Source organism: Muntiacus reevesi, chromosome 3 (assembly GCF_963930625.1).
Source record: "Muntiacus reevesi chromosome 3, mMunRee1.1, whole genome shotgun sequence".
Lineage (NCBI taxonomy): Eukaryota > Metazoa > Chordata > Mammalia > Artiodactyla > Cervidae > Muntiacus > Muntiacus reevesi.
This window is the reverse complement of record NC_089251.1, coordinates 201,306,270-201,332,982: the sequence shown is the minus strand read 5'-3', so window position 1 is coordinate 201,332,982 and position 26,713 is coordinate 201,306,270. Positions and strand designations below refer to the sequence as shown.

At 46.8% G+C, this 26,713-nt stretch overlaps 1 protein-coding gene across 7 annotated transcripts in view; it reads left to right on the top strand.

The window, feature by feature from the left end:
• RALB (RAS like proto-oncogene B) overlaps positions 1–26,713 on the top strand; it is a 68,933-nt gene that overhangs the window by 27,836 nt on the left and 14,384 nt on the right. For all 7 annotated transcript variants that reach the window (XM_065931377.1, XM_065931375.1, XM_065931376.1 and 4 more), the window contains one exon: positions 24,995–25,154. In XM_065931377.1, coding sequence (XP_065787449.1) covers positions 25,041–25,154 — 114 coding nt within the window. In that variant the 5' untranslated portion in view covers positions 24,995–25,040. The remainder of the gene's footprint in view (positions 1–24,994; positions 25,155–26,713) is intronic.

Genomic DNA, 26,713 nt, shown 5'->3' with positions numbered 1-26,713 from the left:
ACTTTATTATTTGTGGACTTTTAAATGATGACCATTCTGACTGATGTGAGATGATTGTAGCTTTGATTTGCGTTTCTGTAATAATTAGCAATGTTGAGCATCTTTTCATGTGCCGGTTGGCCATCTGTATATCTTTTTGGGAGATATGTCTATATAGGTTGTCTGCACACAAGAGAGTATCTTACTGTATGTTGCTAGCCCAGAAAAAGATCAAAATTCAAAATTTGAAGTATGGTTTCTACTGAACATATATTGCTTTTATACTGTCATAAAGTTGAGAAATCATAGGTTACATCCTAAGTTGGGGGCTGCCTGTACCTCTCAACAAACAGCCCCTTGGATGTTTTTCTAAAGTGAATGCAATTTGCTGAGGAGTCTGAATGAAGGAGAACTGAACCAGTACCAGAGTAAATGAAGCTGTTCTCACCATACCGGGGAGCCTGGGGGGAGGTGAGGAGGAGGAAGGAAACTGGTATTCATTGAGCATTAACTGTCTGCTCACACAGACCCCCTGATCTGACTAACGGCAGCTGAGTATCTGGTCTTGGACACTTGACCGTGAGCTGTCTCCTTTTGCTCCTGATTTTTTTTGGTTTCTGTGAATACAAATATGGGTGCATATGTACATATACTTGGATGTTCCAAAAAGTAGAGGGGCAAAGAAGGCAAGAGGACGTGGGAGCTTTTGGGTGGGTGAGAGTAGGAAGAAAGTGGAAGAGAATGTGAATGCTGCTTGTCGAAGAGGGCAGGTGCTTGTGGTTTCCATAGCAACTACAGAATGCCAGCCGGGTCTCAATTTCACGTTTATGTTACCGTTAAAAAAAAAAAAAGGCAAGTGCTTGTCATTTTCCTGGGTGTTCTCTGTTACTGCTATAGACAGATCTTTGAGGAGTTTTTGCCATTAGAAAAGTTGAAGCCTAAATGCAGAAACAGGTGCTATTAATAATTGGTAATTGTGGAGAAGGCAATGGCAACCCACTCCAGTACTCTTGCCTGGAAAATCCCGTGGACAGAGGAGCCTGGTAGGCTGCAGTCCATGGGGTCGCTAAGAGTCAGACACGACTGAGCAACTTCACTTTCACTTTTCACTTTCATGTATTGGAGAAGGAAATGGCAACCCACTCCAGTGTTCTTGGAGTGGCGAATCCCAGGGACGGGGGAGCCTGGTGGGCTGCCGTCTATGGGGTCGCACAGAGTCGGACACGACTGAAGCAACTTGCAGCAGCAGCAGCAGGGACTTCCTTGGTGGTCCAGTGGTTAAGACTTATCCTTCCAATGCAGCTCCCCTGGTTGGGGAGCTAAGATCTCACATGCTGCGTGGTCAAAAAGCCAAAACATAAAGTAGAAGCAATATTGTAATAAATTCAATAAAGACTTCAAAATGGTCCACATTTTTAAAAAAAACTTAAAAAAATAGGTAATTGCTAGTACGTTGTTGTTCTTTGTTGCTTTTGCCAGTGCCTTGTGGGCCATTTTTATATAGTATGTTTTAGGCCCACCGATTGGGAATTGGCATACAGAATATTAAGTTCAGTCTGATCCAAATTAAAATACTGATACTCCAAGCTATGTAATTTTGCTTGGTATATGAGTTGAAAGAAATAAGAGTAGTTTGGCCCTGTGTGACTGACTACCTACCTCTAAAGTTTATCTTTTGAATGAATTTTCTACTGCTGTGTAATAAATTGCCCCAAACTTAGCCACTTGAAACAACAGACATTCATAATCATCTAGCTTCTGGAATGTGGGAACAGCCTGGCTGGGTGCTGTTGTTCAGAGGCTCTGCCGAGGTTGTGGTCACCGCCCCAGGGTGGGGCACTCACATGGCTGCTGGGTGGAGGCCTCGGCCCTTACCACGTGGCCGCCCCACAGGACTCCACATGGGAGCTCACTTTCTCCTGGGAGCAGGTGGTCTGAGAGGGAAAGGGAGGATGATCAGGCTGGAAAGCGTGGTATGCTGGTACCTAATCTGGGTGTCCACCATGGCTTCTGCCAGCACATGGACAGCCTGGTGCATTGTGGGAGTGGACCGCCCTGGGGAAGCGTAAGGACCATTAGCGTTCTTGGACACTAGCGACCACAGCTTCTTTTTAAAGGTTTTGTTTCGTGTGCTTCCTGAAGTCTGTACCACAGGAGATTAAAATGCAGCTGGATTACTATTCTAGAACTTTTAATGTTATACTTGAAACTTTATGTTCTTTCTTCTGGTCATTCATTATCAGATGCTAGGATTAATTAGCCAAATATTCAGTAGCTTTGGAAATTAGAAACTAACATCTTGCTACTCCCTAAACCAAATGGAGCAGCTGAGTATTTTTTTTAACCCTAAAACAAATTGGTTAAAAATGATTGCCAAAATGATCTCCTTGATGAACAGTGTAAAATTAGTCATTAATCATCTGTGTATTTTTTAAACATAAAACTCACTGGCAAAGTTGCTGAAAAAGTCTCAGAGAACCTGGGTGATAGGTACAAGGCTGTTTATTAAACACTTCTTCTTACCCTTATGTATGTGTGAAACTTTCCACAGTAAAAAGTTTTTTTTTTTTTTTTTAAAGGGGGGAGGGAAGAGGCATAATCACAAGAAAAAGTGCTTATAGAGCCCTGACACTAAGACCAATAAATAAACTATGGCATTCTAGGGTTGGGGGGGGAGCCACTCTTCCAGTTACCTTAATCTTCGGACAGTGTTTGCCTAGCAGTTCTTCATTTCTATTTGAAACCCCATGGTTGCTCTGCTCAGTCATGTTCAGCTCTTTGTGACCCCAGGGACTGTGGCCAGCTAGATTCTTTTGTCCATGGAATTTTCCAGGCAAGAATACTGGAGCGGGTTGCCATTTCCTCCTCTTAGGAAATTTTTCCCGACCCAGGGATTGAACTCGTGTCTGCTTTGATTCCTGCATTCACAGGCGGATTCTTTACCTAGTGAGCCATCTGGGAAGCCTAACACATTTTAATTATCTACCTGGAGAGAAGGGCCGTATTCTTTTAGTTTCTCAGTGAAATCTTTCTGGGTTGTCTGTATGTGGAGACAAGGATTTAGGGACCCCGAGCCAGAAGCCTAAGTCAATGATCGGCAGATTTTTTCCTGTCTCTAAAAGTTCTATGATTCTAATACTTCCATGTGACAAATATCCTTTGACTCAAGCATATTTATAACAAGAAGCTTCATAAATCATGTTAAATTGTAATTTCAGAAAATGAAGTCCTCTGAGAATTGCCTTTGTTCATTCCAACCCAGGTCAAGGCTGCTGAGAGTCACCAGGAGGCAGACTGGAGAAGTCAGCACGATTTGCCTTTCCTCTCTTCCTGTTTTTGGCCCCTTTCCCATCCGCTGCCCTAATTTATGAGCTAGTATCTTCGTCTCCTCTTATCCTGCCTCTCCCATCATCCCCCTCCTTCCTCCTACCCCCTTCCGCTAGTAAAAACAGGAAAAGATCTGTGGCCAGTCATTCACTGTGCATGAGTTGATCCCATCGTTAGGGATGGCTTTCAGCCAGAGGGGTACCTCTGCTCACCCTCGCATATTAAGCCTTTTTAAAATGTCAAATTATATATATTCGTTCATTAACTGTGCCATTTTTTAACTCCTAAGAGGGTTCTACACCCAATTCCAGTGTGGGTTGTGTGTGGGGTCACAGCACCGAGGAATTCTCTGACCCCAGTGGGGTGTCCTGCAGATCAACTCACGCGTGACACTCGCTACCCAGAGGCAGCATCAGATACCACAGGTCAAGGGCTCAGTCCCACAGGACTGGCCCCATTTCAGACACTAGTCACAGGTCCAGGCTGTGTATCTGCCCAACCGCCTACAACTTGGAGGTACCCACAGCACCCTGACTGGATTTCACATGCCAGTCACAAGCCCAGTCATCATCTGTACTCCTGACCCATTGGCTAACGACTACAGGGTCTCAAAGCCCTCTGCTTGGGTTCGGTTAATTTGCTGAAGTGGCCCACAGAACCCAGCAAACCCGTTTAATCACTGAATTACCACTTTATCACAGAGGATGTTAGCAAGTATGACTCAGCAGCCAAGGGAAGAGGCTCACAGGACAGGGTCCTCGTGGAATGTGGAGGCTCCCACGGTCATTTGCTCCGCCACCTGGAAACTCTCCTGACCTCACCTATTGGATTTTTATGGAGGTCTCGTTCCATAAGCATGGCTCATCACATCATCAGCTGCTGGTGGTGGATTCAGCCTCCAACCCCTGCTCCAGCGCCCCCCCCTGAAATCAGGGGGCGGGGCTGAAGGTTCCAACCATCTTTGCAAGGTCAGTTCCCCTGGTGTCCTGAGGAGGGGCCCCAAGATCAGCTTGTAGGCGTGCCCTAGCTGTGGTCAAAAGGGACTTGTGAGCAACGAGGCGACCATTTCACTTTTATACCTCTGAGTTGGTTTTTGGAACTGAGGACAGGACCAGACATAGCGACAGATGCTCCCCCCTGCTCTCATCACTCAGGAAATTCCAAGAGTTGGAGCTGTGAGCCAGGAACTGTGGACACAGACCAACTACACGTGAGCATGGGTTTCCCTGGTGGCCCGTTGATAAAGAATCTGCCTGCAAGGCAGGAGACCCAGGTTCAGCCCTGGGTCCGGGAGATCCCCTGGAGAAGGGAATGGCAACCCACTCCAGTATTCTTCCCTAGAAAAATTCTGTGCCTAGTGAGCTACAAACCATGGGGTCGCAAAGAGTTGGATACCACTGAGTGACTAACACTTTCACACATGAGCACTTTAATTAGGTCATGTGACTGACCGAATATGTATCCTTTATAACTCACAATATCATAACCTCCAAAGTAGTTCTAAAGCCTGGTCACCTTTCCCGTGACCACTCCCATTCCCTCCGGCCAGGCCTGCTGGCTCCACCCTGCCCCTCCTCATCAGCTCTGGGCCCCTCTGCTTTTCTACCCTCAGCAGGCAAGGCTAACTGTGCCACCCATTTGCTTGTAACACTCGGAAGGCTTTTCTGCGTTCTCGGCAGAAGGTCTAATATCTCTAAACTGCTGAGCTCCTGGGACTTTACTCTCCAGCTTCATCTCCTGCCAGGCTCCGCCTCGTCTCTTCTGCAGGCAGCCCCGAGGGTCTTCCTTCAGTTTCCTGACAGGACTGTGTTCCTTCTTGCTTCCCGTCCTCCTCACAGCAGGATGAGAAGGGGAGAGTGCATGGGAGGGACCCCGCAGGGCCTCACTTGGCAGGCCCCGAGAACTGGAAGGAGGCACACCTGCCGGAAGGTGCCTCCGGGTCTTGGGGGCCCGGTGGGTGGAGAGTTTGGATTTCATTCACACTGAGCCATTGAACGGCCTAGACACACGTTCACCTGTGGTGCTTTTGTTTACAGCAGGGACTGTGTGGAGAAGATGTTGCAGAGGGCTGAAGTGGTGATAAGAGGCCAGCTGGGAGGTTGTGACTGGCCAGTGGTTGGTGGGCGGGCGGGACTGTGGCAGAGGAGGTGGAGGAAGCAGGTGGCTTTGGAGGTGAGGTCAGTAGAGCTGGTCGTGAATTGAGTTGGGTAAGGAGCAAGGGGAATCAAAGGTGACTCATGTATTGGCTTTAGTGATGAGACCTGGGTATGATTGGATATGGGGAACCATGGAGGAGGAGTAGGTTTTAACATGGCACGGAATCAAGAGTTGTACTTCGGGAATGTTAAGTTTGAGATTCTTGGGAGAGGCAGTACAAGGCAGAGGGGAGTGAGTGAGTCTGGAGGTCAGGAGAGCACTCTGGCCCGGGTTCTGAGAGTTGGGGCTGCTGTTGAAGCTGCTGAGACACATGGGATCCCTGAGGGGAGAGTCTAGAGAGGTGAGGGGGAGCCTGAGCTCTGGGGGCAGCTGACACTAGGAAGCCAGGTAGGGAAGGAACACCTGGAGGAACCTCTGCCAGCGACACTGCTGTCACAGGAGCAGCAGCTGCTGTGAGAGGTGCAGGGTGCAGAGGCCCGAGGGGATGGAGAGGGGTCTGTGGGTGGTCCACCAGGGGCCTTCCCCTTCTGGGCACAGTTTTATTCCACTTGCTACAGCTCAATTGAAAAGAACTGGAGAGTATTGGAGAGGAGGAAGGAATGCTTTGATTGGAGTTTGCAACATGGAGTTTATTGGTGACCTTGATGGGACGGGTCTCCTTGAAGCTGTGCCGGGGCGGATTAGGAGGGATTTCGTACACGAAGGTGTGAGGGAAGAAGCACTGGGCTCTGTTGTTCAGAGCGGGGTCTGTGGTGGGAGCAGCATCTGGGGGGGCCAGCAGTGCAGAAGCCTGGGCTCCACCCCAGACCTGCTGCCTCCGATGTGCCTTTGAACAAGACTCCCTGGCAGTTTGCCTGAGAGGCAGCGGTCCAGATACCAGGCCTACGGAGAGCTTGTGTCACTGCCTGGAGGGACAGGTGGGAACCACGGGTGTGTTTCGGATGCAGGTTAAACAGAGTGTGTCTGTGTGCTGTTGGAGGGGACCCCGTAGGGAGTAAAGGCTGATTAACGATGCGGAAGAAAGGATGAATGACGGCAGAGTGACGGCAGAAGGACGTTCTTGGGCGTGGGGTGGGGGCAGCACAGTGTCCGAAATCTGCGTGCAAGGCTGGCCTCTGCTGCGAGCAGGAGGTGAGGGGGGAGTGGGCACAGGCGCTGGTGCTTATAGATTTGGAGGCAGCCGTGAGGCAGATGTGTTCCATGGCCTCTGCCTGGGGAAATAAGGCCAGGTCGCTGGTGGAGCGCTGGCGTGGGGAGGGCCTGGGGAGCCTCACAGGGAGATTTCTGGGCGTGTGGCGTGCACGCTCGCCCCTGGTGTGTGGTGACGCGTCCCAAGGCTGGCCCCGTGACTTGCTTTCCCGCTTCAGCAGCATTTGCACACCAGGCGCGGGGGCTGGAAAGCGTCGTGAGCCTGGGAGGGAGGAGACCGTGTTTGCAGGGGGACTTGGGGCCTCAACCCGGGGAAAGAGGAGAACGGGCCCACGGCGGGGTGGGGCACCCGGGAAGGTGCAGGAGTCCAGCGCGCCCGAGTTCAGAGGCAGAGGTGGCAGCAGGCGGGCACGTGAGCTGGTGAGCTAGTAGGTAGAGGCTGGGGCCGGACGGTCAGAGGAGACGACACTGATGATGGCGATGCCTGGCCGTGGGTAACTTTGGCTCCTTGGCCAATTTCTCTCTCAAGACTATTCTAGAATATCAGAGGGGTATTTAGAAAGCAAAGTGCTTACTGAGAGCCAGGTATCACGATAGGTGTTTTCTCGTTTTTTTCACAATGACCCTGAGGATACAGATCTCCTGTGTATTTTATGCATTAGACTAAGGCTGAAAAAGGCAACTTAACCAGGGTCATTAACTGGCTTGGGGCAGGCTTCAGACCTCAAGCTGAGCAGTTTTTTCCTCCTGATCCACACTGCAGTTGGTATATAGCTACAACAACAAACAACAAAAAGACAATTGTGGTAAAATATACATAAAAGTTACCATTTTAACAATTTTTATGTGTATAGTTCAGTGGCATGAAGTACATTCATATTGTAAGTCATCAATAGTATTCTGTCTCCTAAACATTTCTGTCATCCCTTTCTGAAACTTCAGTTCAGTTGCTCAGTCGTGTCCGACTCTTTGCGACCCCATGAATCGCAGCATGCCAGGCCCTGTCCATCACCAACTCCTGGAGTTTACTCAAACTCATGTCCATTGAATCGGTGATGCCATCCAACCATCTCATCCTCTGCCGTCCCCTTCTCCTCCTGCCCTCAATCTTTCCCAGCATCAGGGTCTTTTCCAATGAGTCAGCTCTTCGCATGAGGTGGCCGAAGTATTGGAGTTTCAGCTTCAACATAAGTCCTTCCAATGAACACCCAGGACTGATCTCCTTCAGGATGAACTGGTTGGATCTCCTTGCAGACTCTCAAGAGTCTTTTCCAACACCACAGTTCAAAAGCATCAATTCTTTGGTGCTCAGCTTTCTTTATAGTCCAACTCTCACATCCATACATGACCACGGAAAAACCATAGCCTTGACTTGTGTCCATTAAACGCTCACCCCCTCCTCCCTGGCCCCCAGTCTAGCCCCCACTAGTCTCCTGTTCATTTCGGTGACCCTGACTGTCCCAGGGGCTGTGTATTTCCTCCCAGGTGTTTGCTTCAGAACTTGTACTCTGGTTGCCTGTGCATTTCTGCTGCACGTTGAACTTTCTGATCCGTCAGTCCCAGGATTTCACACCACGTTTGCAGGTCTCTCTTGCCCACCCCAGTCCGCTAATGGAGCCACATAGTGTCGGGCTCAGAGTGGGGACCCCGAGGCAGGACAGTGGGCAGCTGTTCCCAGCCCTGCAGTTCAGTGACCTTCCAGGTCACCCAGCTCTGCTTGTGTGCATGTGATGTGGCAGCAGATGATGCAGAAATGGAAACGGTGGTAGCACACATCATTCAGGATAGGGCCATGTATGCTAGTTCCAGACTTGGCATTCAGCCATCAGAGAGTGAAGTAGCTTTCGTGACTCCTTTGCAGGTAAAAGGAATTTACGTCTGTCTAAATAGGTGGCCTTCATCAAGGCCCAGATTCTACTGGGAGTGAGGGTCTCGTAGGAGAGGTCTTTATTTCAGAAATAATTACACATTCTTTAAAAAAAACCAGAGCTTGAAAATTACCTCCCCTTGTTCCTTGCTTTGCTTGTAGGTCACGAACGTCGCCCTTTAAGGGAATTAACTTTTCAGATCTTACTAGTTACCACTTGTCCTTTTGAGGACTCTCAACCCAGATGGAGAACTTGCCTTTTTTCAATCCACCAAGGACTGAGCGTCTCCTAAGTGTCAGGCACACAGCAGCTCACCCAGGAGGAAAACTGCTCATCTCAGTGCAGCTGTGGGTGGTGGTGGTGGGCCTGGGAGCCCACTCGGACTGGGAGGGTCAGCTGTGCTGGGGCCTGGGTTCCAGGGAGGTGGTGGAGGAGATATTCATGTGGACCTTTCATCAAGAGGAAGGAGTAACCTGTGTCCAGAGGTACAGACCAGAAGCTTACAAGGAGCAACTCAGAGGTTCTGGTGGTTTTGTTTCAGTCAATTCAGTTTGTTTTTATTTAGTTTTGTTTGTTTGCCACCCCCCAGCCCCCAACTGCCTTAGGCAGGAGAACAGATTAGACATACGCTTTAGGCAACAGAAACACCTAAAAGAAGTTTCCTTAAGTGGAGGGGAGCACTAATTTGTTTTGCAGACCTAATTCCAGGAAAAAGAAAAAAAAAAAAAAAACCTGCAAAAAATTGGAAAGGAACTTAGATCATTTAATTCAACTTCCTTATTTTCATAGACATGGAAACTGAGTCTATCTGTATGAGAAGATAAAAATATTCTGTTCCCCGGTGCTGATGGCTGTAGCATCCACACACAGGGAGGGGACACAGAATTTCCTTCTCTGAATCAGTCCATGTGGGAAAGGCTGAGACTGCAGAAAGACTCAGACTTCAGTTTCCTGCCGGGATCATCACTCCTGGAATCCCTGTATCATGAAAAGCAACAAGACAGTACAAACTTAGCAACCAGAGAGGTCCAGTCTGAGCATCTTCATTCGCTGGAAAGACTTGGCGGAGGCTGAGCAGTGGCCCTCATGAACCTGTGGTTGTAGAGACCCTTGGCTGGGTGACCAGCGGTCCCCGGAGCTCAGAGCCCCTGTCCTGCTGTTCCCGTCACCTGACCATCCAGGTTCAGTTGTCCCCTGCAGGGGCCCCGGCTCCCTTCTAAGGGCAAAGTCGTACAGGAGATGGCCAGTCAGAAAGGTCACTGCCAGTCAGATAGCAATCAAGTGACCGTAAATCCTCATTGAAAGCAGTGGGTGAAATGATGAGATTCCTATAGAAACTAGGTGCTCTAATTTTTAGAGTATCTCTGGTATAATTGTATGGAGTTTGCATACTGGATTGAAACACCCAACCACTGAGGCTACAGTTTTTTGTTTACGTGTAGACTTGTCAAATGAATGAACTTACTTTACCTGGGGCTGGTAATCTGTTTTGTGGGTATCTCATCAGTAATAACAGCAGTCTCAGAATAAGCTCAAAGAGACTGAAATAACAACCTTAAGAGATTAAAAATTTTTAGTGGCAGCTTCTCAAACCTGAGACAATATATTAGTATTATTCATTTGTCAACCTTTGTTTTTAAAATAAGGAAGTAGTGGCTTACAGTTTTTAGACTTTTGACTATAAGTACCAGAAATAAGATATGGATGAATCCCCAAATGTCATATATATGCCATGTGCTAGATTTCATGCTGACCATAATTATGCAGCATGAGTCGCTCAGTCATGTTCGACGCTTTTCAGTGCCATGGACTGTAACCCACCAGGCTCCTCTGTCCATGGGGATTCTCCAGGCAAGAATACTGGGGTGGGTTGCCATTTCCTTCTCCCATGATGACCGTAGTTTGGGTAAAATTCATGTTATTTAGGTTGCAGCATGCTTTCTTTGATGATAAAGGGAAATATCCCTACAGTGGCGGGATGTGAGGGGTAAACACAGCCCTGGGGCCAGCCTCATGGAGCTTCACCTGTAGTGGGATAAACAGTAAAAAACAAGGAAGTAGGAAAAAAAAAAAAAAAAGGAACTGCAGGCTGCGGTCAGGGCGGCGAAAGATGTAAAGAGCAGAAGTGGGGGCTGTGAGGTCCGGGAGGCCTCTCTGAGCACATGAGGTGTCTGGAAAGCCACAGGAGGAGGCCTCGGGTCTGAGCATTGACGGCGAGGGATCTGGGGGTGGGGGCTGCTGCGATGGTTGGGGGGACCAGCAGCAGAGAGAGTTTGGATCCCAGAGTTGCTGTCTGGGTCCCTGGAGCGAGCTCTGTTCCCGAACATCAGCTGTGTGAGCCAATCCAGGACTTTTTGCTTAAGCTGCTTTCACCTGGGGGCATCTGTCATCATGGACAAGAGTCCTGACATACAGGGGCAGAGTGTTGGGATTCCCTGGAAGCTCCTTCAGCAGAGTTGATGTTGGAGTTCATGCTTTATTCCTTCGGAAGGAAGTGTTCTTGTGTATTTTCCCCTGACCCTGCCTGGATCTGTTCTGGACTTGAGTTGTTTGTACACTTCCAAGCTCTGTGTGCTGTCCCCTGGAGCCTTGGGCAAGAAGGGACAGAAATGCCAGGTAGGCAGCGTCACACCACAGAGGGCTTTTTTTTCTTTTAATTGAAATATAATTGATTTACCTTGTCATGTTAGTTTCAGGTGTACAACCGAGTGATTTGGGGGTGTGTGTGTGTTCTTTTGAAGATTCTTTTCCATTATAGATGATTGCAGGATATTGAGTAGAGTTCCCTTGTGCTGGAACAGTAGGTCCTTGTTCGTTACCTGTTTTATAGATAGTAGAGTTTATATGTTAACCCCAAACTCCTAGCTTACGCCTCCCCCGCTTTCCCAAAGGAGGGTATACTGGGAGGGTGCTCAGAGAGAACATGAAGCCACAGGAAGGAGCAGAGGCTGTGCAGGGCTCAGGCCTGGCTGGAGCCGCCACCCCGGCTGTCGCTGGGACTGGCCACTGTTTCTCGCCATGTGCGGCTCTGTCCCTCTTTCTTGCTGTAGATCAGCTTCTACTACTTGGCCAAAAGGACAGCTGTCAGTTTGTGAAACTGAGTGGCCTGCAGACATGCTTTGTTTGCTCACAGTGCTTTTAAAAATAGATTTGAGTTACTAACGTTGAAAAAAGGGACATTGCATATAAAAACCCAGATTTCTGGTGCCTCATAAAAAATCGGATGACTGACGTTCCCAAACCCCAGCTGGGAGACTGCCCTCCTTTTGGAAGGAGCGGTGCAGGGTTTGAAGGGCCCCAGTGGGTCCTGCTTCTCTCCCACCTCTGCCCCAGGGCTCCTCTGCCAGCTGCAGCCACCATGGACGCAGCCTTCTCAGCCTCCACCCAGACTTGGGTCAGGCGCCCTCCTTGGAATCGGCTTCTCCCCTGGGCTGGGGCCAGATACTAACATGGAGACCTCATCCCCCTCAGCCCTGTCCTCCTGGAATAGCCATGAGGATGGTGGAGGGGAACTGTCTCTAGAAAAGGATGTAGGCAGACAGTACTTTAATTGTGTATGTTGTGTTATGTAGTGAAATCTTTTAAAATTCATTTTATCACATGTACTTTTGTCATGTATATATATATATACACACATGTACACATATGTGTATATATATACACACACATTCCCTTTATTCTTTTCCATTAGTATTTATCTCAGGAGGGATATAGTTCTTTGTGCTATATAGTAGGACTTTATTGTTTATCCATTTCCTATGTAATAGTTTGCATCTGCTAACCCCAAACTTCTAGTCCAGCTTTCTCCCTCTCCCCACCATAGCAACCTGTGAGTCTGTTTCTCTTTTATAGTTAGGTTCATTTATGCCATATTTTAGATTCCACATATAAGTGATATTATATGGTATCTGTCTTTTTCATTTAGTATGATAATCTCTACTTGCATCCATGTTGCTGCAGATGGCATTTTTTTTTTATTGGCTGAGTAGTATTCCATTGTATGTATGTACCATCTTCTTTGTCCACTCATGTGCTAAAGGACGTTTAGGTTGCTTCCATGTCTTGGCTATCATGAACAGTGCTGCTGTGAACATAGGGGGTGCATGGATTGTTTCAAATCAAAGTTTTGCTGGGATATACGCCCAGGCCTGGGCTTGCTGGATCACATGGTAGTTCTGTCTGTAGACTTTTAAGGGGCCTCCGCACTAGCTGCATCTGTGTGCATCCCCACCACCAGTACATTTTGCACACCCTCTCTGGCATTTATGTTCGTAGAGTTTTTGATGACGGTTGTTTTGACCTGTGTAAGGTGGTATCTCATGTAGTTTTGATTTGCATTTTTCTGATAATTAGTGACACTGAGCATCTTTTCATGTACCTTCTGTATGTCTTCTTTGCAGAAATGTCTGTTAAGATCTTTTGCACATTTTTTGATTGGGTGGTTCGTTGTTGTTGAGTTGTATGAGCTGTTTGAATATTTTGGAGATTATGCAAAGGGCCTGTTATTCTTTTTTTTTTTTTTTTTTTTTTTGGGCCTGTTATTCTTAATGTGTTATTATTGTAAGCAGTCCTCTGCTTTTTTATTTCGAAGGAGAGTTGGGAGAGCTTTGGAGAAGTTTAGTGGTTTATGGCAAGAAACAAAATAGCATGTGAAAGCACACATATGATTAATGTGTGTGATTAAGTGTGTGGTTTGACAGCACTGCATCTGGAGACGTGCAGTCTTGCCGTAGACATGTTCTCCTACCACACACGTCATATGCAAGATTTGGGTGCATAAGCACATCTTTAAAATACTGCTTTGAATTGAATTTCTAGGTTTCGTTGAGAGAAGATGAAGCAATTTGTACTTTTTTCCCCCTCAATATAAAGATTGATAAGCAGACCATCATTAAGAAACTAAAGTAATAATTTAGTTCTGAGAGTGTATCCATCAAAAATTGAAACATGAATTGGAATCTATGATGTAACTTGGCTTATCCAATTGTTTTTATGGATGATTTAAGGTAGGATTCCAAAATGTTGCTGTAAATCCTAAAATGTTCCAAACCTGATTTAGTAAAAATTAAAATTTAGGTATTGACAGAATTTGATAAAGTATTAAGACATGTTTCCTGGTTTGTAGAGTTTCTATCTGTCCTTTCTCTTTTTGGCCCTGCTGGGTCTCCAGGGGCTTCTCTTTTACGGCGTGTGGGCTGTCTCCTTGCAGGGTGTGGGCTCAGTTGTCCCGCAGCCTGTGAGATCTTAAGTTCCCCAACCAGGGACTGAACCCATGTACCCTGCATTAGAAGGCGGATTCTCAACCACTGGACCACCAGGGAAGTCTCTTCTTCTTTATTCTAATTGTGAAAATTCAAGAATGATTTTCCAAATCAGAATCACTTTGTTTCCTTAAATTTATTTCATTATTTGGAAGTGAGCATTTGTTCTAAACCTTCATGATTTTGCCCTATCCTTGGTAAACTTCTATACTTTCCCAAGACAGTCTTTTAAAAACTTTCTTTGTTATTTACTCAGGGATCCTCTATTTCCGTAGGCTTTACGTAAAAACTGCAGAGTGAATATATGGAGATGATTATTAGTACTTGAATTTGAAGAACAGAAGTTCAATAGAAAAGTCTATGGTGAGTAAGATTCTCTGGTTAGGTGGTGAATATGAAGAGAAAAAGAATTCATTTGATGGGCTGAATGAAAAATAAAGAAGATCATCTCTAGGGATGACATCAAAAAGCTGAGTGATGGTATTTCTCATCTCCATCAGGATACTAGAAAAATCAGGAAAATAATTTTGAATCAGTTTGTGAAAAGTGAATCTATTTTCTTAAGATAGCAATGAACCATGGCCCTTGAAAAAACAAAAGTGGTAGCATACTGTTAACTGTGAGATTGTCAGCTAACAGTATTAGAAAGTAGGAATTCCAGGTCAGTTCCACCCAGATGAGTATTCTAGTTGTAGAATTTAAGGTGACAAATTGGCTCCAATCTTAGTTCATTCACTTGGTATTTAAATATGCTTTCTGTGATAGGTAATGGGTGATATTGCAGTAAACAACATACAGACTGTTCTCAAAGAAGTCAGTCTAATGGGAAGGTTTTCAATCTACGTGTGAACTGGAATCACGTGGACACAGAGAACCTAAGTTTCCATGTGCCTAATTTGGAATCTCTAGGGGAGTGGGACCCAGGTACCTATATTTTTGTCCTCATTATTTTAAAAAGCTGTTTAGTGTGGAAATTTCAAATATAAACAAAAGGGCAAAGACTAATATAATGAACTACCTGTGTTTATCAATCAGCGTCAACAGTTTCTGACCAATTTATGGCTAATCTTATTTCCTCCACATCCCTACTCACTCTCTTCCCCTTGATAACTTTGAAACAAATTCCATATTCCATTTAGCTTCATTTGTAATGAAGTTAAATGTAGTCACTTGAAATTTTTTTAAAAAATAATAATTCCTTAGTATTATCCAGTCCAGCCAAATGTTCAGAATTCTCTAGTCTTCTTATTGTGTGTGTGTGTGTGTGTTCAACTTGGGATCCAAATAAGGTCCATATATTTTAATCAGTTGATATGACTCTTAGGTCTCATAATTTACAGGTTCCCTCTTCATCTTTTTTTCTTGCACTTTGTTGACAAAACTGGGTGGCTTATTGCATAGAGCTTCTACAGCTTCTGTGTTGCCGATGGCGTGTCTGTGGTATATTCAGCATGTTCATCTGTGTCCTGCACTTCCAGTAATTCAGTAGTTAGATTTAGAAGTTTTTGTTGTTTTTTTTTTTTTGAAAGACTGCATCTTTCATGGTTACCTGTCTTTCTCAAAGTGTCAAGTTGTATCTTTTTTGTAATGTTAGCAGCCACTGATACTGAACTTCTTTTCTTTTCCTTTTTTTGGCTGCATCACACAGCCTGTGAGATTTTAATTCCCTTTTCAGGGATCAAACCTGCACTCTTGTCAGTGAAAGCACAGGGTCCTAACCACTGGACCATCAGGGAATTCCCCCTGATACCTTGATTTCTTAACTCATGAGGAGCTGCAAAGTGGTGATATCCCCAATTTTATTGTTCTTGATTAGTCAGAATATTTTGTTACGGGAACCTTCGCTTCATCTATTATTTGGTACAGTTGGTATGAGAGAAGCGAGATACATTTTTAACTCTTTTCCTTTACCAGTTTTAAAAATAATGACTTGTTTACTAGTCCTCCAAAGTGATGAATAAGGTGCTTTTTGGTATATCATCATTGTGAACAAACTAGATATGTTTCAGTCTGTTGCAGTTGTCATCTTTCTGATCTATAATTATTCACCTTTGACTCGTCTCTTCAGATTGGCTGCTGAGCGTGTGTGTGTACGTGTGCACGTGTGTGCCTTTAAAAATTACGATTTCTGCAGGTAACAGCATTTATTGCTAAACTACAATAAAACCCTCGGGGGGGGGGGGGCTGCTGCTTTACTTGCTCACCTTCTAGAGTCAGTGTTCACGATGTAACATTCGAGCCAATGTTTCCTTGACAGGTAGATGAGAAATGTACTTTTACTACAGAAAATTGTTTAAAATGTGTCCTCATTTTTACTTTTTAGAGCTCTTCTCTCACCGTTCATTCATTCTTTATTCATTCTCTGGGCATCTCTAGGTCGCTGATTCTCTGTAGGCCCTGGAGGCACACACGTGGACAAGATGCTACCTACCTTTCTGTCCAGGGAGAGTGTGTGAGACTGCTTACAGATTACCCGAAGTTTGCATCATATCACTAAAACGACGGTGATGTAGGGACTCAGCGCCGTCAATTCCTGTTCTCACGCACACCCACATGTACAGTCACTTTGTCACAATGATAAATAGTTTGTGTTAGATGTAATAATAGGTGTTAGATGCTGAGAAATAGGATTTTCAGTGTTAATGGAAATGATGTTGCCTGCATAGACAGCATCACTGCACTCTTCTTTTTTCATTTTCAGCATTTACTGTCCCTGCAAATCCATCTGTTTCCTGTGCTCCTTCATATCTGAGAATGCTGTTTCGGGGGGAGGGTCCTTCCTGAGCTAACTTAGATCAGGTGTTTGTAACAGGAAGTGGTGCGAACGGCTGGGAGTTGTCTTGACACTTAGAATAGTGCTGCATACTAAAGTGCAGAGTCTGATTCACAAGTAACCTGTGGAGACACTCTAAGGCCGTGCAAATATCCTGTTCCTCGTCTCAGTCTCCACTTTAGATTTAGCATCTACTAATGATTCTTGTGTGTCAGACTTTATTTTGGGGGGCTCCAAAATCACTGCAGATGGTGATTGCAGCCATGCAATTAAAAGACGCTTACTCCTTGGAAGGAAAGTTATGACCAACCTAGATAGCATATTAAAGAGCAGAGACATTATTTTGCCAACAAAGGTCTGTCTCGTCAAGGCTATGGTTTTTCCAGTGGTCATGTATGGATGTGAGAGTTGGACTGTGAAGAAAGCTGAGCGCCGAAGAATTGATGCTTTTGAACTATGGTGTTGGAGAAGACTCTTGAGAGTCCCTGGGACTGCAAGGAGATCCAACCAGTCCATCCTAAAGGAGATCAGTCCTGGGTATTCATTGGAAGGACTGATGTGAAGCTGAAACTCCAATAGTTTGGCCACCTCATGCAAAGAGTTGACTCACTGGAAAAGACCCTGATGCTGGGAGGGATTGGGGGCAGGAGGAGAAGGGGACGACAGAGGATGAGATGGCTGGATGGCATCACCGACTCGATGGACATGAGTTTTAGTAAACTCTGGGAGTTGGTGATGGACAGGGAGGCCTGGCGTGCTGCGATTCATGGGGTCACAAAGAGTCGGACATGACTGAGCGACTGAACTGACTGACTGAGTGATTCTTGCCTGAATCAATCTTTACTCTGATAGCTGCAAAATGTTGATTTTTTGTTTTTTTCACTTCCCCACCCCTATGTTTATTTGCCTGCTGTTGGCATTCTTCCCTAAGGGGGAACCTTTCTGTCTCCCTGGTTTAATATTTTTTATAGGTGTGGATTCATCAATTCCTCATTTTTTAGTGTGTGCTTTCCTTACTGCCCATAATTATTTTGGTGTTTAAAGTGCCCCAGGTTTAGGATTCTCTCCCATTTTGATCATCTCAAGGGTTAAAAACATGAATAATGTTCTGAGAGACTGAAATATTATGATGATGGTCTATGAGTAACATCCAGGTTACTATCTGGAGAAAAGTGCTAAATGCAGTTCCTGGCCCGTGTGGATGCTGGATCACTCACTCTGCACATTTGTGTGCCGTGTGACCCAGGAGACTGGAATTTCATGAGGACTGAGGAGTAAATTTGTTCCTGAATTTTCAAATTCTCATTTGATTTTTATGAGAACCCTGTGATACAGACAAGGTACTACATTTTTCATCTGGACTCGACCTACCAATTTGTTTCCTTCCAGCCTAAGAAAGACTCAGGGCCGTGGTAGCCCAGGGGACTGGGGTGCAGTAGAGACCACCCCCGCCTCACAACACACATCTGCACGGTTTATGTTTGTACATCATGATTTCCTTTCAGAATTTTACTTCTCAGATAAATATGGGTCCTTGAATTTGAATCAACACTAAGCGGTAGTGAGCCCAGTCTGACACTAGTGTATCCTACAGAACATCACACAGGAGGAGCATCGCCCAGCTCTCTGCTTCCCTGCCACGCCATCTGAATGGCGGCGTCTTGACTTTCTATGTGGGAGGGGACGTGTTCATTCTTACTGACCCTCAGCCTTACAGTGAGGTTGGGTTGGGGGACCCACCCTGCAGCGGCTCCCTCTCTCTCTAGGATGTGTTTCTAAAGATAGCGGTTTAGGTCCATTTGTAGACGAACAGGGCTTCGCAGGTGGCACTGGTGGTAGAGAATCTGCCTGCCAGTGTAGGAGACCAAAGGGTTGCAGGTTCAGTCCCTGGGTTGGGAAGGTGCCCTGGAGGAGGGCATGGCAACTCCACTCCAGTGTTCTTGCCTGGAGAATCCCAAGGACAGAGGAGCCGAGTGGGCTACAGCCCATGGGGTCACAAGGAGTCGGACACGACTGCAGCGATAGTGGGCACGCATGTAGATGAGCACTCTGCCTTTTGAGACACAGCACCTGGCGCTTTCCTGCCTCACACCTGTGCTTCATTGTCACGTGACATCCTGACCCGCCAAGACACTCCCTGCCTCCATTGCTCGGACGTTCCCTCTGTTCCACGTGGGAAGCATCCCTGTCTCACGCCCACTACTGAGTGAACTCAGACTCATGTCGAGCATTTCCCTATGTTACAGAGCTCATCACACTTTCCATCAGACCTTGGCCCATCTTTATCACTGCATGTGGGCAGTCCTGTCTCCATGCTCTGTTTATATATCTTCCCTTAGACTGAGTTTTCTAAGGGCAGAGATACATAGCTTAGCACAGAGTTATATGGTTTTTGGACAAAAAATGAAGCCTACTTTAGAGCTTCCCTGTTGGTGAGTAGAGACACAGTAAAGGGTGTCTGCTGGTGTGTTTCTCAAGTCCCCAGTAAAAGGTCTCCTACGCTAAGGTGGGAACTTGCTAGGACTTGGTGTCATGGGCCCTGAAGGAAAGTCTGTGTTGTGGCTTTTGGGTACTGGCGACAAACTCAAACAGTTCATGAAAAGAGATTGGGCATTCCGGGAGAGGTATAATTGCTTTGTAAAAAACAGACGTCTGCTGGTTAGGGATGGCAGGTACTGATGTCTGCAGCTTCCATGGAAACACGTGAGAAAGCCAAGTGGATTGATGGATGGGGAGAGGGATGCCCGGTGACTGGGTCTGCGATAAAGCAAAAGTAGCAACACATTGACTGTAGAATCCAGGTGGTAAGAATATGGGTTCCCCATGCAATTCTTTCTACTTTTCTGAAAACTTGGAACTTTTCATAAAATGTTGGGGGAAAGGATTGCTGTGTTACTTTTTAAAAACACGATTATTGGTGAAGCTTATCTGTTGTAAGCATGAATCATCACTGTGACCTTTCTGAGCCTCACTGCCGTGTTTTCTTCCTGGTGTTTCTCCTCCTTTGTAGCCTCTTCTTTCAGGGCTCAGTTCTCCTGCAGAACTGAGGGTCACGTCCCCTGACCTTCTTCTCTGCTTTAGAAGTCCCTCCTCTGTACTTCTGTAGCCTCTGTGGCCACTTCTTCAGGGCTCAGTTCTCCCGCAGAACTGAGGGTCATGTCCCCTGACCTTCTACTCTGGTTTGGAAGTCCCTCCTCTGTACTTCTGCCATAGAATCTGTCAGCCCACACTAGAATCATTCACTCAGCTTCCGTAACTAATCACTAGACTGAGTTTCTTGAGTGCAAAGAGTGCTTCTGCAGTGCTTTCGGCACAAATAACAATAAGGAGATTCAGAATGACTCCAGGGACAGGAGTCTGGAGGGTTGGCATTGGCCACCTCCAGGTCAGGTCCAGGGCCGGGCACGTGGCTGATCCTTCTGCCCTCTCCCGCTTCACGTCAGGCGCTCACGGGTCATACAGACTGTATGGCCACCATGGTTATTTCAGCTCTTGAGCTCTGAGCACAGACACTTTGGCAATATCTGTGGATTTGTCAAACCAGTCCTCTGTTTATTATGGTTTCTTCTAGAGAAATTGACTTTGCGTTTTGAAAATAACAGCTCAGAATTGGATGTCTACATGTGTTTGACACCCCTGCCTCTAATCTGGAAAAGGATTTCCCTATTTTCATACAACTATAATAATTCATGGGAGCAAGTTTCCTTCAGAGAAGTCATGTGGCAGGCTGGTGTTCTGGAGTCTCCAGCCTCAGGCACCGGCTTCAGCCCTGTAATGGGTGACGGTCGTGGCTCAGAAATTCGGTCAAAAGCAGTTTCACCTCCTGAGCCTCTGGGGAGGCCTGCTTCTCATCCCAGTTACCCTATTTTAGTCACAATTCAAATGTGCTTAATTATCTAGTTAATTGCTTAGAACACTTGTTAAAAAGCACTTAATTGGAAAAGGGGGAGTTGGGACTTCCCTGGCAGTGCAGTGGCCACGACCCCATGCTCCCGACACAGGGGCCCAGGGTCGATCCCTGGTCCGGGGAACTAGACTCCCACATGCCACAAGAAGACCTGAAGCAACCAAATAAATATTATTTTTTTAAAAAAGAAAAGGAGGAGTGGACTGAGGATCCAACCTGAGGGGAGCAAGCAGACATGTGATCCCACCTGGGACGGCCCAAGGTTGGTCACACGGCTGGTTTCCATAGAGATGATGATCCTTACACCATCCAGAAACGTATGATTATGTTCAGTCTTCTCTGTTTAAGAAGACAGGTAGATATGATACATGAAAAATTGAATGAAAAACCTACATATATATGATCTTAGAAAGATTTTAAATATAGGAATATATGGATTAAAGTATAAGAATATATTGATTAAAATACCAGCAGGAAATAATACCAGTAATAGCGAATATCTCTGGATGACAGGATGTTTTTCTTTTTTAAAGATAGTTTTGTGTATTTTCTAAACTTTCTACTGACCATTGAAGGGGGTCAGGGTATGCCTCCCCCAGAGATGCCACTTTGACATGCTTATTTGAGCATGAAAAGTGACAGACATGAAGAAAAATTCTCTGCCTTCCCCTCTGTACCAGGAAGGGCAGGGTGATGCTTAATCGCCCAGAGGTGGCACCATGCATTAGACCCCCGTGTGTTTACCTTCCCCCAGTTTCCCACTTCTAGAGGTGCAAGGCCCCTGGCCCTTGTCTTAGCACTTCCCTGCAGTACTCTTTGTTTTTAGGCTCAGATGCTCTGGGAGCCCAAGTTCTAAGTGTCCCCTCGGAGTCACCACCGCTGAGCTCCGCTATGTGTGTGCAAGATGCACCTGTCTGGTTTTTCCTCCTGGATCTATCTCTCATTAGTCTGATTTTCAGGGCCCCAGCCAGTGAACTAAGATGGGTTTGTTTTCCCCCCACTACATTTTTATTACTTTCTGTGGTAAATACTTTAAAAAAAAATCCTGTAGGCATTCAGAATGATTCTGTTCAACTCTTGGCCTTTTGATGATGCAGTCCTCCTCACATTTTGGTTTTGTCTTTGTGAGAAATGATCAAGTACCGCTCTTTATAGAGTCTGTGAAGTCCTGCTTGTCACAGATGCCGGCTCTCCTGGGTGGCTAGTTTCTTAACTGTCTCGTAGGATGGAGCTGTGGCCTCCTGTCTGGCCTTTGGTTGTAGGAACCCTGAGCTGTCTTCACTGCATGCTGTCCCTGCTCCTCAGGGGTTGTGTTTAGCCCCCTGACCAGCCTGGGGTTACTTTTTCTTTTACTTTCTGGCACTGGAGGAGCGCTGTGGTTATAGAGTGTCAGCACACTTTCCTCGGCCAGGGCTCAGGCAGACACGCTTCCTTGTCATCCTCCCCTCTTGGTGCTGTAGGGGAGAATTTACTGTTCCCAGATATGTCTCTTTGGCATACTAATGGTGGTTTTTCAGGAAACGACAGACATGGAAAAGATTCCAAAAACCACATAGGAGCTAAACCTCTGTAGGAAACATTGACACTTATCAGGTACAGCTCCATTTGTAAGGGTGTCTCCGTCACTGTACCAGGAAGAGGAGGATGATGGAATCTCTAGAATCTCTTATCAGTGAAGCAGGCAGGATTTCAACCTGCATGACAACCTTAGCTTGTTTACTGGGCTTCCCTGGTAACTGCTTGAGCTGACTCTCCTCACCCTCACTCAACATCCTCCTTGGCCGTTTGAACAATTGATTCAGTCTGTGTGGGTCTCCTAGGTCTATGTGTTACTAAACTTTGTTGGATTGTCTCTGTTAATCTGTCTCACATCACGTTAACTCTCAGACCAGTCAGAAGAACCTAGAAGGGCAGAGAGAACTTCATCCATTCCTTCAGGGTCTTGGCTTCTCAGTTCTGACCCCCACCTGGCATGGGCCTCTGGTCTCCAGGCCCTGTGTGGTGGTTGTTGCTCAGTCACCAGGCTGTGTCTGACTCTCTGTGACCCCATGGACTGCAGCACACCAGGCTTCCCCGTCCTTCACTGTCTCCCAGAGTTTGTGCAAATTCATGGTCCATTGAGTTGATGATGATATCCAACCATCTCGTCCTCTCTTGCCCCCTTCTCCTGCCTTCAATCTTTCCCAGCATCAGGGTCTTTTCCAGTGAATCAGCTCTTCCCATCAGGTGGCCAAAGTATTGGAACTTCAGCATCAGTCCTTCCAATGAATATTCAGGGTTGATTTCCATTAGGGTTGACTGATTTGACCCCCTTGCTGTCCAGGGGGCTCTCAAGAATCTTCTCCAGCACCACAGTCCAAAAGCATCAATTCTTCAGGGCTCAGCTTCCTTTATGTTCCAAACTCTCACATCCATACATGACTACTGGAAAAAGCATAGCTGTGACTATACAGACAAGAGCAGCAGCCATCCAGAACTGTGGAAATATCAGCTCTTACTGCTCTGACTTTTTTCTCCCCAGCTTGGGGATTTCTTACTTTCTCCTGAGCTCCCCTGTGCATTTAATAGACGTTCTCAACCTTGGCATCTATTATCATTGCCTGGGAAGCGTTTAGATGTTCCCAGGTAGCCCAGACCAAAATCAGAATCTCTGGGGATGTTTGTAAAGCTCCCCAGGGATTCCCTTTTGCCACCGAGGATGGGAACCACCAATTTAACATGATGTTTTATGTTACCCAATGGTATGTGTGTTTAGACATATTTTATTTTTCTACTGGGGGTATTTTCAAATTACTTTGTCAGAAGCAGGTTTCCATCATGTCTAATTAGAAAAAAGAACTCTCTTACAATGAGATAAGAAGGAAGCCAGCTGTTAAGTTCCTCTTACATGCTAGGCTCAGTGCTTTGGTCTTTCACATGTGTTATCTCATTTAATACTCAGAAAAATCCTGTAGGGTGGGTGATGGTTTACTTGTGTTTGCAGATAAGAAAACTGGCTTGGAGAAAATGAGTAACAAGCATCTGGGTCCACATCTCACAAATGAGAGAACCAGACTTGGGCCCATGACATGCCCAAGCCCACACCCTTTTTCCTTATGCCTTGGCAGATGTGAAAGAGATTTTCCATACAGATCTTTCAAAATAAAAATTGGCACTTGGTTTATGTAGATCATATGGCAACTCTGTTTTTAGCTTTTAAAGGAGCCTTCATACTGTTTTCCATAGTGGCTGTGCCTTTTCACCACACGCTCTCCAGCTTTTATTGTTTGTAGATTTTCTGATGATGGCCATTCTGACCAGTGTGAGGTGGTATCTCATTGTAGTTTTGATTTGCACTTCTTTAATAATTAGTGATATTGAGCATTTTTTCCTTTGTCCATTGGCTGTCTGTATGTCTTCTTTGAAGAAATGTCTGTTTAGGTCTTCTGCCCATTTTTTGGTTGGGTTATTTTTTTTTAAGATTTATTTATTTCTGGCTGCGCTGGGTCTTCGCTGCTGGGCGCAGGCTTCCTCTCGGGCTGGCTGTGGCGAGCAGGGTCTGTTCTCCAGTTGTCGTGCGCAGGCTTCTCCTTGTGGCGTCCTCGCTGGCCGTGGAGCACGGGCTCGCGGCTCCTGGGTCTCTGGTGTGGCACATGGGCTTGGTGGTCCCACGTGTGGGATCTTCCCAGACAGGGATGGAACTGTCTCCCCTGCCTTGGCAGGTTCTGAGCCACTGGACCAGGGAAGTCCAGTTGGGTGGTTTTTTGATTTTCAGTTGTGTGAGCCGTTTCTATATTTTGGAAATTAATTCCTTGTTGATTGCATCATTTGCAAATATTTTCTCCTATTCTGTAGGTTGTTTTTTGTTTTGTTTATGATTTTCCTTTGCTGTGCAGAAGCTTTTAACTAGATCCCAAGTTTCAGGTATGTGTTAACTGTACTTGTTCAGAATACTTTTTCTTCCCACACCACCAAGGTTGCTCTGTTCTACATACTTCACCTCACTTCTGATGAGGCTAAACTGATTTTGAGTTAATAGACAGTTGTTTTAGAAAGGTTTAACTCACTTTAGTTCATCAGTGTAAATCAGTGTGGAGTAAAAACCCGAGTTTTCCTCCTTGTAACTGTCCTGTATCGTGAAGGGGTACTGATTATTAACAGCAGGTTTCCTCACCCTTTTCAGAGCCCCTCCTGGTCCCTGGGGCGGGCTGTGTGCGTGTGTGTGTGTTGGTGGTGGGGGGCGTGGGCGTGGGCGGGAGGATACAGAGGACAAGGCTGGGCCCCTGAGCAGTTCCCGGGGCACAGACGATGCGGGGTCACCGTCTGGTCCCTCCACGGGTCTGATGGCGGCCATCCTCCCTGCCTGTCCGGTGATGGGGCATCAGATGCGCACACACGCTTCTTGTCTTGCCTTCACTCTGCTCCTGGTCCATGACTCCGGGGTGGTTGGGGCTTTCTCTCTGCCTGGAGCCTGGATGAATGACTTCTCTGTTGGAGCATCTGGGTTAGGCTTTTACGGAGCGTGGCGTTTTCATCTGATTTCCTTCGGGTGGAAACCAAACCGCATCTGAGTCTCTGTTTCTCTCCTTGGCAGCTCTGGCCCTGGGTCCTCCAGCCGCGTCTCGCAGAAAACCAGCAGGATGGCGGCCAACAAGAGTAAGAGCCAGAGCTCGCTGGCCCTCCACAAGGTGATCATGGTTGGCAGCGGAGGGGTCGGCAAGTCGGCCCTGACTCTGCAGTTCATGTACGACGAGGTAAGACACGCAGCACATGCTGCCTCCCTGTCGGGCCGGCTGTTGCCCCATCCCTCGTGTGCCTGCTCCCTGCGCGCAGAGTCAGGGGTAAATTATATTACAGTGGCGTCTGAACGGCTTTCCAGCAGGTTCTACCCAGGGTAAGCTCTGCGCTGCTGATGTAGGTGACCATTTCAGCTCTGGCACGGGGTGTTTGGGGTCCCGGCTCCCATTATTCCCAGGATTGAATTATGACAGGAGCATGGGGGCGCCTTTGCACAGGTGTATCTGAAGAGTGAGCCAGGCGCTTAGCTTTGTGACCGTCGATCCGGGGGATATACTGACAGCGAAAATTCATCTTTTTTCAACTGACAGACATCACATGCGCTCTAGTTGTCCCACTGGTCAGGGTAAAGTTCCACGTTTCCATCACTTACTGAGTGTAACGACTCTGGTGCAAGTCCAGTGTGACGGCACAGGCTTGGTTCCTGCGGCAGCAAGTGTCTCTGCTTGGCGGCCAATTACCAGTCCTGCGGCAGAGCCCCCAGACCAGAGTTTGAGCCGCGGGGCCTCTTGCCGGCCGTGTGTTCGCATGACACGTGCTTTCTAGAATTTGCGAGACAAGATACTGTCACCACAGTCAGTTAAGATCATCCTCTCCTTTCACTAGACTTTGACCCCCGTCCAGCCCCCTCCTATGTAGCATGGGGCTGGATGGCCGTGACATTTTGGGATATGGCTGAGGGAAGTGAGGTTAAGGATACGCCTAGCAGAGGACCAGTGATGCACATTTGTGTGGTTTGGAACCACTGGGCATGTGGTTGGGTTATCACCAGCTGTCCCAGTGTCTGCTGCCCGCCAGGATGATTCCTACCGCCCACCTCACTCAACCTGGCATCGTAATGGGCGGTGCAGGGCCAGGGGTCCTGGCACGAGTGTGTCCAAGGCACCAGGCACGGAAAGTGTGGGAAGCAGGAGGGGCGGGCTCGAAACATGGAGTCAGAAACCAGTCTGGAAGATTCTTCCAGGTTGTGCAGCCTCTTACAGGGAAGATGGATAGAGGTTGCCGAAATTTGCCAAGTGTCCTCAAACCTTCATTACTAGCAATGCCACGTGGTTGTGAAGTTGTAAACCATCATCAAAGAGAAATTTAGATCAACTATGCTAGAAGGAAGACTACATGCGTTGTTAATGCTCTATAGGAGATATTTCAGGATCACTAGCATATAACAAGACAGTTCAAGCATATACAGCAAGTGTATACAACATAGGACCGTATTCTAGAGGTGTGCCAGGAAGTTAGTTAACAAGACTGTCACTGTGCTGGATTTGGGGCGTCAGTGGTATTTGTAGTGGGGCTGTATAATAAATTACCATACGTTCGGCAGCTGCAAACTACACACAGCCGTCACTTCCAGTTTCCAGGGGTCAGGGGTGTGGCCTGGCTGAGCTGAGGGCACTTCCTCGGGTCTCAGGCTGCGGGGAGGGTATCCAGCTTCCTGCCAGCTCGCTGGCTGCTGGCAGATGCAGGATGGCACCCTTGGCTCCTGGGGGTTGCCCCTAGTTCTCTGTTGTGTGGT